Source organism: Lepidochelys kempii, chromosome 5 (genome assembly GCF_965140285.1).
Source record: "Lepidochelys kempii isolate rLepKem1 chromosome 5, rLepKem1.hap1, whole genome shotgun sequence".
Classification (NCBI taxonomy): domain Eukaryota; kingdom Metazoa; phylum Chordata; order Testudines; family Cheloniidae; genus Lepidochelys; species Lepidochelys kempii.
This window is the reverse complement of record NC_136384.1, coordinates 75,930,158-75,942,691: the sequence shown is the minus strand read 5'-3', so window position 1 is coordinate 75,942,691 and position 12,534 is coordinate 75,930,158. Positions and strand designations below refer to the sequence as shown.

The 12,534-nt window shown below is 41.2% G+C and overlaps 1 protein-coding gene across 5 annotated transcripts in view; it reads right to left on the bottom strand.

The window, feature by feature from the left end:
* The window catches only part of DMXL1 (Dmx like 1), a 146,007-nt gene that overhangs the window by 105,477 nt on the left and 27,996 nt on the right, over nt 1-12,534 (bottom strand). For all 5 annotated transcript variants that reach the window (XR_012159032.2, XM_073344776.2, XM_073344772.2 and 2 more), the window contains exons 4-6: nt 11,236-11,314; nt 10,284-10,416; nt 4,194-4,260 (exon numbers count right to left, since the gene is read on the bottom strand). Coding sequence is in view for 4 of the 5 variants with exons in the window: in XM_073344776.2 (XP_073200877.2) it covers nt 4,194-4,260; nt 10,284-10,416; nt 11,236-11,314 (279 nt within the window). In the remaining variant the exon portion in view is untranslated. The remainder of the gene's footprint in view (nt 1-4,193; nt 4,261-10,283; nt 10,417-11,235; nt 11,315-12,534) is intronic.

Here is a 12,534-nt window from a genome sequence, read left to right as displayed (position 1 = left end):
TTCAAATCTCCAAATGCAGCCTAACACTAATTATAAATAAAAAGTTGATCTAGTAAACAAGTGCATCATTCACCATTTTTTAACATAATAATATAAAAATACAGAGTATATATAAATGTAAATTTTACATATTGTTTAAATAAATGTGTATAAGCATAGTGTATTCTCCTAGCTGTCAAGTACTCGGTTATACCAACCACTAAAAGTTAATCTTGTTGGTAAATTAAAAGTTCAAATGTAAAACAAGATTAAGAGTGATGTAAAAATCAATAGTTCTCGCTCACAAATTCAAATAGATGATTTACATCACACACTTTGGGAAATTTCACCTGAAAATTTTCAACTAGTTTCCACAGATTCTAGAGGATATCGAGTTGATAGATTTGAAAGCCTTGAGTATCATCTGACAAGGCTTTTTACAAGGCGTATCATTTCTCTGGTGGCAGTGAATTCAAGTCACTCAGTAAGCTTCAGGCCTTCCTTGTCTGCCCAATATAAAAAGCTTTTCAAAGACCAAATGGTGCTACAGAAATCCTAGATTCTGTCCTAGATGGTGACAGAATTCCCCTTTAGGGCTACTCTACACTAGAAGCGCTACCCCAGTCCAGCTGCACTTCTATAGTACATCTGGTGAAGATACTCAATGCTGACAGGAGAGAGGTCTCCTGTAGGCATAATACATCCAACTCCACAAGAGGTGGTAGCTATGCCAACAAGAGAAGTTCTCCCACTGACATAGCACTGGCACTTAAGGTGGTGTAACTTACATCACTCAAGAGGGTGGCTGACTCTCACTCCATAGTGACCTAACTTGTACTGAAGTCATAGTGTAGTCAGTCAGAGTAGTCATAGTGTAGTTAGTCAGTCTTGCTAGTGTCAAGTCCCCACCTCCTCTTGGTTGTCTGAACATCCTAACAGCATGGAGATCCTGGAGAAGCTGCTAGAGGTATTCTGTCATGGTTTCAACTTGTGCAATTCCATTAACTTCAGCCGAGTTATTTCTGACTTACACCTGTGTAAACAGGAGAATCCAGGCCACTGACTTGAGAAAACTACACAAACACCTATGACATTCAGAATAATGAAGAGGTTTAGGCACATCTACTGTCCAGTTCTCCAGATTGTCTCTAACTATGCCTACAGAGCAGGGGTGGGCAAACTATGGCCCGTGGGATTGCCCCCTATGGTGCCGTAGGCCCCGCACCACCCTCCGAAGCAACTGGCACCACGTCCCGGGGGCCCCTGGGAGCAGCAGAGGTCTCCATGCGCTGGCAACACCCCCCACAGCTCCCATTGGCAGGGAAAGGGGAACTGCGGCCTATGGGAGCTTTGGGGGAGGTACTTGGAGCGTGGCAAGGGCAGCGCGCAGAGCCCTGTGTCCCCCCTCCCCCAGGGGCTGTGCAGGGACATGGTGCTGGCTGCTTCCTAGAGCGGCGCGGGCCAGGGTGCGTGCCGCTGCTACCCCGAAGCCGCTTTAGGTAAGCGGTGACGAGCTAGAGCCTGAATCCTTCCTGCATCCCGCCCCAAAACTCCCTGCCTGCACCTCGCACCCCTCCTACACCCCAACTCCCTGCCCTGAGCCCCCTGCTTAACCCTGCACCCCATTCCCTGCCCTGAGCCCCGTCGCAACCCGCACAGCCCTCCTGCACCCCAACCCCCTGCACTGAGTGCCCTCCTGCAGTCCGCAACCTTCCTGCGCCGCTTCCCTGAGCCCCCTCCTGCACTCCACACCCTCCCACACCAACCCCCTTCCCTGAGCCCCCTCATACACCCTGCACTCCCTCCCATAACCCAACCCTCTGCCCTGCATACAATTTCCCCACCCAGATGTGGCCCTCAGCCCAAAAAGTTTGCCCACCCCTGCTTCGGCGGCGAAGGAGAGAGAACAAGGACAAAGAAACCTTTTACCCTTTGAGTTTGACCAAAGCCTTGCCGTCCCCCCACCCCCATCAAAGGGCAATAAAGGTGGAAAGCTTGAACCCTCGCCTTCCTTCCTCAGACTTGAAGAGCTTGGCATAGCTCAAAAGCCTGTACCTTCAGAAGTTGGGCCAATAAGTATTACCTCATCTGCCTTGCCTCTCTCAAAAGGTGAACAAAACATTTATACATGTCTTCACTTCCTGCTGGATGAAGCAATAATCTTTCACTAATACTTTGTTCAAATATGTTGCTAATAGGTTGCCCCCTAATCTAGAGACCATCTGCTGTAGTATTTTCCTTTCCTAAAGAGTAAGTGGCAAATGCCTTGCAGGACACTGCTGCAGGGTGGACTGATTTAAAATCAAGATTATTTAAATCACCAAGTGGAAATCCTTGATTTAAGTCACTGATTTTGATCTAATTTTCCATTTGTACTTCAGCTATTTTCAAAAGAAAGGTGCATTCTCATTGGCACAAATAACCATTAAAACATACTGATTTACAACTAAACAGAACATTTACACTAGATTTGGTTCATCTTTTTGTTACCTACGAGGGTACACTATACCTACATACATTTGTTTAAACAATTACACAGCTTAATATTTTCAGATTCTTATTAATTATACATTTTAGCATGTTAGTAAATGATGAACAATATATTACTTATTAGATAGTTAACATTGTGCGCATGATGTGTGTCAAGTTGCATTAAGATGGTAATGAATTTAAACAAACACAAAACAGCATATAAAATTTTATTAAAACAACCTTAAATATTTTGGATACATAAAACTTCTCTTATCAAAAGATATTTCACATTTACAATTAAATCTCCTTACACAGAGTGATTAACTGCAGTCAGTGATTTAAACATTATTTCAAGTCAGCCTGGGGAAATTTACAAATGTGCCTAAGTGAAAGTGACTGATGCCTAAGCTCCGACTTGCCTAAGGCTCTTTAAAAGGGGTCTCCTAAGTTACTTTGCCAGTCTTTTACACCCAGGAGCACAGTCTCTGGGTCTCCCACAGAATCAAGCTCTTAATACACCATATAACCTATTTTGCCACATTTATAAAGGTTGACCTCAGAAGTTAAAATCAGGGGAAAAACATCTTTCTTTATATAGAAAAGCACCTTTTAACACAAAGTTTTTGATAGAGGCTCATGGATTCGATATAATTTCTTTTTAAACATTTTAAGAGATTACAAGAAGTTTAGACCTTAACATTTTGTATTAAGTTCAGATTTCATTTTAAACAGGTATATTGTTGAAAAGAAAATAGTACTATATTCTATTTTCAACAGAAATTTTAAGAATCCATTTTAAATAAAAGAAAACAGATTTCCCCCCCGCCCCAAAAGTAATTTTTTAGTCATCCTGCACGGCTCCTCCAAGAGTATGAGCATGTTCCTCTCTGCCTGTGTATGCAGAACAGTGGTCTGACTAGATGAATTACGGCCATTCTTAGAGCAAGTTTCTGCCTCCAGTATACTTGTGTGTAGCTATTTATTCCATAACAGATCATGTGCTTAGTAGCATACAGTCATGGTTAGTACAGTAGATGATTATTTTTTATGCCCTTTCCAAAATGCACAGCTATCCCCAGACTGCAACCTAGCCAAAAAACACTCAGATCAATACGAGGCATACACAACATAGCAGATTACTACTATCGGAACCTTATTTCATTTCCTGATTTCAGAAACTTATCAGTAACCTTATGCTACATGATCTTCATTATAACATATTTCGGGCAACTAATTTCCAATATTATCAATTCTCAGAATATGGCTCTGGACAGGATTCAAGAACATTCTGACAGGACCTGCTTGTGATGTCATGTCAGTATTTAAATCCCCTTTGAATAAGAACGATAGCATTAATAGCATCATTAGATAGCCTATGTACACACTCTCCACAGACACTGCAGGCTACAACATGGACAAACAATAGTTTTCCAGTGCACCCATCAGACCACCTTGAGTTCCCTCTCCCTGATTCCACAGCATTAAGTTTTGTATTCTCTTTTGAGAACCGAGTAAGGAGAATTAAATAGCTTTTCTAGAAGAAGAAGTTGGAAGAATTTTAGCCCTCCCAATTACTCAAAGCAGGCATAAAAGAATTTCTGGAAGCTACTGACATTCTGAATTATAAAAAAAGAAAAAAACAAGTATTACTTCTCCTGTTTTTCAAAAAATGGATGCAGTCAAGGTCTGCATTACTTCATAACCTTTCTAAAGAAAGATAATTCTGTCATAAAATTATTTACCTTTCCTGCAGTAGCAAAGAATTCTCCATCTGGTGAAAATTTCATTAGATAAACCTGGGAAGCAGTTCTGTAAAATAAAGAATTAAAAAACATTAATTTGACAATTCAAAAATGTAGCAACATAAATAAGGTTAATTTTTTTCAGAAGCATAGAATACATAGGTTTCAGAGTAACAGCCGTGTTAGTCTGTATTCGCAAAAAGAAAAGGAGTACTTGTGGCACCTTAGAGACTAACCAATTTATTTGAGAATGTATCCAATGAAGTGGGCTGTAGCTCACGAAAGCTTTAATAAATAAAATTGGTTAGTCTCTAAGGTGCCACAAGTACTCCTTTTCTTTTTACAGAATACATAGTTATTTCTTTGAAATTTTATGAAAAATTCTCTGTATTTTAGATTTAGTTTCATATACTGCAGTTGGCATCATCGAACTCAAGCACTAGCAAGCTATGGGGCTGTGTAAGGCAGACTCTGCTACAGCTGAGGTGTCAAAGGAAGGCTGTGGTTAGCAAAGACATCAGGTTCAGATGACCTGCTGTCTCCTACCAGAGAGGCTGCGATTGTGATGAGGTGGATGCTGATGGTCTGGACTTAAACTGCTTCTCCCAGATGCGCTCAACCCTCACTTCAAATTCAATTCCACTCAACTTTTTCCATGAACAAACCACAAGAGCGCTTCTTCTCTTCCTGCACCATACATCCCAGAGGAATACATTAAAGCAGTACTCTGATTTTTGTGTTTTATTTTTAAATCTAACACACCACGTGAAGTAGTCCTCATTACTGTTTCTGTTAGCCTGATAATTAAAACAACTAGATTTTAAAAAAAATCTAGTTGATTATGTTGTGCTCTCACTGCACTTCACTTCCATTGAAAAATATGTAAGCTTTCACTGTCACCATCTTTATACTGTAGTCAGCAATGCAGATGTTCTGTCTAGATTTATTTCCAAACCATTTTGGTTATTTGAAGAAACTGGGTAAAACACACATTGATACAATCACACAAGGCATAAAGATGACATCCCTCTTCCACTGTCATGATACAACTATCTGAGTTGACTATTGGAAGAAAAAGTTGTTTTTTCAGAAGTTTAAAACCAGGAAAATCAACACTTGATAAGTCTTAAAAGTGAACTCAAAAGATAGGCCAACTCCAGAGATGGTATTTTTGTTTTAGGTTTTGAATCAAAGACAGACCTAAGTACCCTCTTTCTTGATGTGATCTTAACAGCCTACCTGATCTTATACACCATGATACATTATATTAATTTTAATTTTATTTGGAATAACAGGAAGTGAGAACTACTGTGACCAGATCTCACATTTCTGAGATTTATGAAACATAAAAGGTAAAAATGAAGCCATTTCTTGAAAGAGTATTTTCTATGTTTTATCTTTTTTTTTTTTGTTACACACTGAAACAGAACAGAATCCACTTGTTTTCACAGGAACTATAAACAACCTGGAAAAAAAGCATTTGGATGATGCAGTGATGGTGTGCTGATGTTAGAGCTTATATCTGAAAATAAATCTGTGCAGATGCAAGTTCATTGCCATAGTAGAAAGGGGGTGGGGAAAGAGGGACTTCCTGGAAATTCTACAGAATACTACTTTTTGAAGAATGTAGAATGCTTCTACAATTGAACTGATCTAAAAGTAGAAAGGAAAACATTTCATTTTATTCTTAGTCTGAAAGAGTCCTAAACCAGTATGTTTGCCTTCTGTTTCAGTTGCTGGAGTATCTGGGTTGACCTCTATCCTGGAAAGTTGGAAATATCACCTCCTGCCTCCAAGAGAAGAAAATGGCCAGAAAGATTGCCTTTGTTGAGAGGTCTTGTTGAGTACCTCGACTGAGAAAGCAGGTGGTTCCATTTTGGATTAATCCTTCAGATTTTTCTAATGGATTCTCCAAGATTATCAAAGACATGGGCATGACTGAAGCTATTATTATAAAGATCTTTGTGTAACATCTCAAATTCTGATTCCCCCTACCCTTACTGCTTTGAACAAAAATAAGATGGTCAGCTACAAATTATGTTCTGCACAACCTCAGCTTACTTAGATATAAAATTTATAAAAAGAGCAACACTGCAGTGTTTTCCCAAAGAGAGTACCTGCTCCATATGCTACAGTTAAAAATCTTTGGGACCTGATTGTGTAATATGCTGAGGAGATCTCACTTGTGAGAAAAGAAGAATTTCCATAATGAACTAGTTCATACTAAAATCCATTATTTTTATGTCCATGAAACATTTCAAGATATGATGCTGAACATAATCTAGCAGCAAAAACATGATATTAAGAAATATATTTAATAGATCCTTTCCGTTTATAGAAGTGATCTTCAGGTGTTAGTATAAGACTTCTAAACTCCTCATCTGGGAAGGATGAAAACTTGGGGAGAAGCTTCCGTCTGCAGCAGAACAAGTAGATGAGACTCAATTAGAATTGGTAATTCTCTGGGACCCTAACTCTAATTTTTAAATTAAGTATTACCTGAGAACAAAGAAGGCCTTATAAATTATCTTCTAGTACAGGCTAGACCACTGCTGAGAAAACCCTGTGAAAAATGGGTTGAAATGGCAGCTGGGGTAGGTTGCACTCACAGAGTGAGGGAGCCAGAAGAAATGCAGATTTAATACACAAGATTCTAGAAGGAAGGTTAAATAGGTTCCCATTTCTGGAAATCAAAGTCACCTTAAGTGCTCAGCAGATGGAGGGGAAATTCTCACATTCTGAAGTGCTCTACTGTAAGCCTAAAGGTCCTCTCCCAGAAAGAGGCAACGTAAACTATTGATCAAGTTCTGTGCTGCAGCATTCCAGCAAAGGGAATTTGACCTCAAAGGAACATGGAAGGGAAACAAAGTTTCTAAATTCCCTTTTTTGTGCTGGAATAAGCAGTTTTGTCAGGGTCTAGACACCAGCAGCAAACCTGCTACCAGGCAAAAGATTCAGATTGTGCAGCAGTGGAGGAAGAGCTGAAGGGCTGTCAATGAAACCTCTTTGCTTCTCTCTCAACTGCTCCAAGTTCCTCTGAGACGGATAATAGACCTGGGTAAGGGGATGTTGCCTAAAGCAATCCTGTGGTATTACTTGCTTCTTAATTAGTGATGACCTAACACATACAGACCTAAACAAAGCCATGCAGTCCTTCAACAAGTGGAGGGCCTCCTCTGTTTTAGAAAGTAAGTTACCCTCAAAGGGAAGGTCTTAAATTTTGGTTGGATCTCCAGTCTTCTGATCTCCACAGACGTGGCCATGGCATGTGCTGCTGAATTGGATGCCTCCAGCTCTCGAGGGAAGTGCAGGCTCTCAGTGGTCCTTAGTCAGGATGGCTTTTAGTTCCTCTCATAAATACTGTGGTAGCTTATCAACAAATGGAGACAGTTTGTCCAAATTCAGAGAGTCATATTTAGAGAGCAGGGCTTGACTGTCAGCCATGCACATCTGAACATTAACAGAGGAGTAGACTGTGTGTTCAAATAGTTTGACTTTCTTCAAGTCTTTCCCCCTAACTCTGAGAGGCCCCTGCTGTTTTCACCTCTCTTGGACAGTGGCTACTACAAACAAATCTAGTAATTGGTGGGAAAAGTAGTATTAAAATTCCCTGGAACAGATGTGGTACCTCCTGCACACCTGTATGGCTGTACAGTTGGGCAAAGACTGATCAGGATCTGGGTACCACAGTGGTAAGTACATAAGGAGTACCAGGAGGGACGTTCCCTGAGAGATCTGGACAGTTTCCTGACAAAGTCCTCCCTAGACACCCTACTCCCATTGTGCTACTGAAATGGGAAGAGGGAGGGCATATAGGAGATGACTCCTTACTGTACTTTGAAGGGAAAAGAGAAGGAGTACACCTACTCCACAAGTGGGCCATCCTGTCATGAGGGCCCTGGATCTGCTGTATCCTCCTAATTGGGTCAGGATGAAGTCAGTACCAGAGATACCACATTTGTCTGCGGCACTGACAACTAAAACTGGTGGCTTAGCTATCGCCACCTTCAATCTCCCAAGGAGAGGTAACTCCAATACCAGGCCCACTATTAAATAATTCGATATTGTGTAGGCCCAAAACTCTAGGTTCTGATGTGCTGGGCACCAAAGAACACTGTTTAAGGTGACCAGTACCAAAGTGCCAGGTAGTGTGTGTGACTTTGCTTCATTATACAGGTTTGGTGGATAATGCTGGTACTCTCAACAGTCAGTGCCATGTGCTAAAGCAGGGGTGGGCAAACTTTTTGGCCTGAGGGCCACACCTGAGTGGGGAAATTGTATGCAGAGCCATGAATATAGGGCTGGGGCATGGGGTTGGGGTGCGGGAGGAAGTGTGGTGTGCAGGAAGGGGCTCAGGGCAAAGAGTTGGGGTGCACGAGGGGTGCAGGTACAGCAGGAGGCTCAGGGCAGGGGGTTGGGATGCAGGAAGAGGTGCAGAGTGTGGGAGGAGGCTCAAGGCAGGGTGCTAGTGGGTTCAGGAGAGGTGCAGAGTGTGGGATGGGGCTCAGGGTAGGGTGTTGGGATGCAGGAGGGGGCGTAGAGTGCCAGAGGGGGCTCCGGACAGGGGGTTAAGGGCTCAGGGTGCAGGAGGGGTTGGGGTTTGGGTGCGGGCTCTGGCCTGGCGCCCCTTACCTCGAGCGGCTCTGGGGTGGCAGCAGTGTGCAGCAGGGCTAAAGCAGGCTCCCTGCCTGCCCTGGCCCCACGCTGCTCCTGGAAGTGGCCAAAATATCTGGCAGTGGCTCCTGGGGGTGCTCCGCCATGCACTGCCATGTGCCAGTGCTCCGCCATGCACTGCCCTCACTTGCGGGTACCACCCCCGAAGCTCCCATTGGCCATGGTTCCCTGTTCCCGGCCAATGGGAGCTGCCAGGAGCGGTGCCTGCAGGTGAGGGCAGCACACCAAGCCCTCTGCCCACCCTCTCCCCAGGGGCCACCGTGACATGGTGCTGGCTGCTTCCAGGAACAGCGTAGGGCCAGGGCAGGCAGGGAGCCTGCCTTAGCCCCACTGTGCCACAGGGCTGGCAATCCCGCAGGCCGGATTGAAAGCCCTGGTGGGCTGGATCCGGCCCGTGGGCTGTAGTGTGCCCTCCCCTGCGCTAGAGGTACCTTTGTCAGGACATTGACTGCCCTTTGACTGTTGAGCTGAACACAAAAGCGTGGTATCCGTTGTTAAGACTACATTAAGTTTCACAGGGATTTAGCTACTGACATAGTCCTAGATCCACAGCTGAGGGGGGTACTGTCTAACCTATAAACTAAATATATGACTTAAGTGTTTTTGTGCGAATTGATAAAAAGACTAACACCATACTAATGTTAGCTGAGTGTGCACTGAGAACAGGGGGACATTGCAGGGATTCCGTCTCACTGCCATGAGCAGTAAGAAGGAACTCAAGGGCAGTTGGGTCTGCTCAGCCCTTCATGCTGTTAGATGGGAGGACAGAGGACATCTAGGGTGTAGTCTTAACGCACATTACTGGTCTAAAGAATGCAATCTAGTGGCAATGTGCAACAGGAGAGGAATCCATGTGGACAATCGTTTGAAGAACCTTACTTATAAAAGATCTAGATAGGGAGCCAACTTTAACTTAACCACATTCCCGTGATTACAGTAAGCCAGCAGTCCCAAAATAGTAGTAAGTTACCTAAGATTTCTGTTCTTCTAGCCTTTATGATCTCATACATTATACTACTTCTACTTGAATTCATCACTTCCCACATTTTCCTTGCTTTTGCAGGAAGTGAGAGATACCTGGTATAACTGGTTTTATCAATACATTTCAGTCGGGCAAACTACAATTTTTGATGATCTCCACACACACACAAAAAATACTTTCAAGAAGCCAAACTAATGTGAAGCAGAATGAAAATGTGTTTAGTACCACCCATCTATAATAATTTGAAGGACTGAAAGGATTCATTTTTTCAGTAATATTTCAGCATATTTCAGAAATGTCTGAAAGACGACGTACATAGCAGGATGACACACCACTGTAATTCATTAAGAGTTTCATCTGGAAAAAGTGGACTACAACAAAACTCAATTTTGCTTTTATTGAAGTTTTGTATTTTTTGTAAACTTGCTTCTTACTTGCATTGCCACATACACCTCCAGTCCCCAAAGCTAATGTCTGTTCTTTCAGGATTCCCATCTTCAGATTGGCTTTCCAAATTAACATTGGACCAAAGCTGCAGACAGCTGGAACCAGTCAAAAGACGAGTGCCTACAACAAAGTTTAAAATTATAATATGTACAAATCAAATTATGAGGCATAGCTTTTTATACTGAAGAGAAGACCAATTAATCTGTATCACAAACACTGTGTTATAGACAAGAGCCATAACATACTAAAAATATCATCTCCTTTTCTATACACAATCCTATAAGGTGCCATATGCAGCAAAACCTTTTTAGACTGGATCAACCTTACAAAAAAAGACAGCATTTATTTTTACATATTCGGTCATGTTTTATGTTTAATTTGGACACCTGTGGTCCAAATACATATTTTATCTACACTGTTTCCAAAGTAGGTTGCATTTGTTCAACAAAAGACACTAGGCACTTCTGTAATAATACAACTAATTATACTAATATTTTGAAAGAAGAGTATATGCAATAATGAGGGTTTAATTACAAGAGCTATCAATCCTGGAACCTTGTTATCCCTACCCCCATCTGGGGCCAGGGATGAAGTGTTAAAACGTCCCTCTTTCATACAATTTTTTTTATGCCACCCTCCCACTTTTTTTTTTAAGCAGCCAGCACTGGACACTGCTGAGGATAGGACAACATTATAGACCATTGGTTTGTTGAGATATGATTGAGATGCAGACTTTTTTTTTTTTTAAATAAAAATGTCTCTCATTGAAGATACATGTCAGTGTCTCAGAATGCAGGTGACAAGTGGCATTCATAACACTCTCCTCATCCTCATCTTGTTTTGCTATAACAAAAGGAAAATCTCTTCTCCCTAAAGAAGAATTCAAACTCAACACATGATATTAAAACAATTAGAAGTTTTAGTTAATTCCATTCTTACCTGTGGGATCCCATGTTATATTATGTACTATAGAGTCCAGTAAAATTTGACCACTCTTCTGCCACTGGTAGTACACCCCCTACAATCAAAAGTATTAGCACACTTCATTAGCTTAAGTGAGATATTTACAATACAACTCATTTAATACATAATTACTGAAATACTATGCCTGTATGGCATTCAAAGTTTTACTAGGCAACAGGCATTTGGAACTTCTTAGAATGGAAGTAAACTTTTTTTAAAGGAAATCTCTGAATGGATAAGTCAAGGCCATACAAGTCACAGCTGTGATCTCATGTTCTAAGAAATATGAAGAGATACGAAGGGTCTAAAAATTGATACGCTCACGTGCATCTTGATTTGTTAAAAATTTAGAATTCAGACAAATTAAAAGGATTAACAGCTTTATCTAGAACATTAAACATTATTTTAGTCTAGTCTTAATGAAAACTAGCATCCTCAGCTAATTTTGAAGAGCATTTGGAAGATTAAGTAAATGGAATGTCTACAAATACAAAATCTTCCAGATTTTTTAAAGCATGCACGTCTTTAACAAAGTGTAGTAAATCTATATCCACTGGAAAAGAGCTTCCTGAATTACCCCCAGGTACTATGTATGTCTTAGGAACTTCATAAAGTAAGCATAGTTCAGGAAGCAGATTTCTTAAATCCCTAGGAGATAGAAAATTGTGTTGCACCCCCTAAAGCCACATGGATCTGATGGAATACACACAAGATGGAACCTAAATCCATTGTTGTATTTGTACCCTTGTATCATCTTAATACTTTGCACTTACGTGACATTTTGCACAGACTCAGGAAGACTCAATACTCTTGTAAAGTATGCTATGAAAAGTGGGCTCAAAGATTAAGTAACCTGCTCTAAATCACATAAACCAGCTCCTAAAAGAATCAAGATTAGGATCCATGTCGAACTGAAACTCAAGGCTAATGCATAAATTTGCCCACACCAAAGGAAGTCACACTATGTGGAATATGAGAGTACAGTTTTTACCAACCTTTATAAAACCCTCTGAAATCTACAGATAAATATATTCTAAAAATGCTTTGCAAAATAAGTAGTAGAATTTTCAAAAGTACTTGAGATGCACATGAGCAAGAACAAGCAGAGCTGCATTACAAAAAGATGAATAAAAGCATTATAAAACCATATGCAGCAGGATGTAAACATATCATTTACTAGCTAGTTTAAAAGCAAACTTCCCTATGCACAGGTTACAGTACTCCATTTTGAGCTTTTTGCACTTTCTGCTGGTATTGGCCACGATCAGAGAGTGT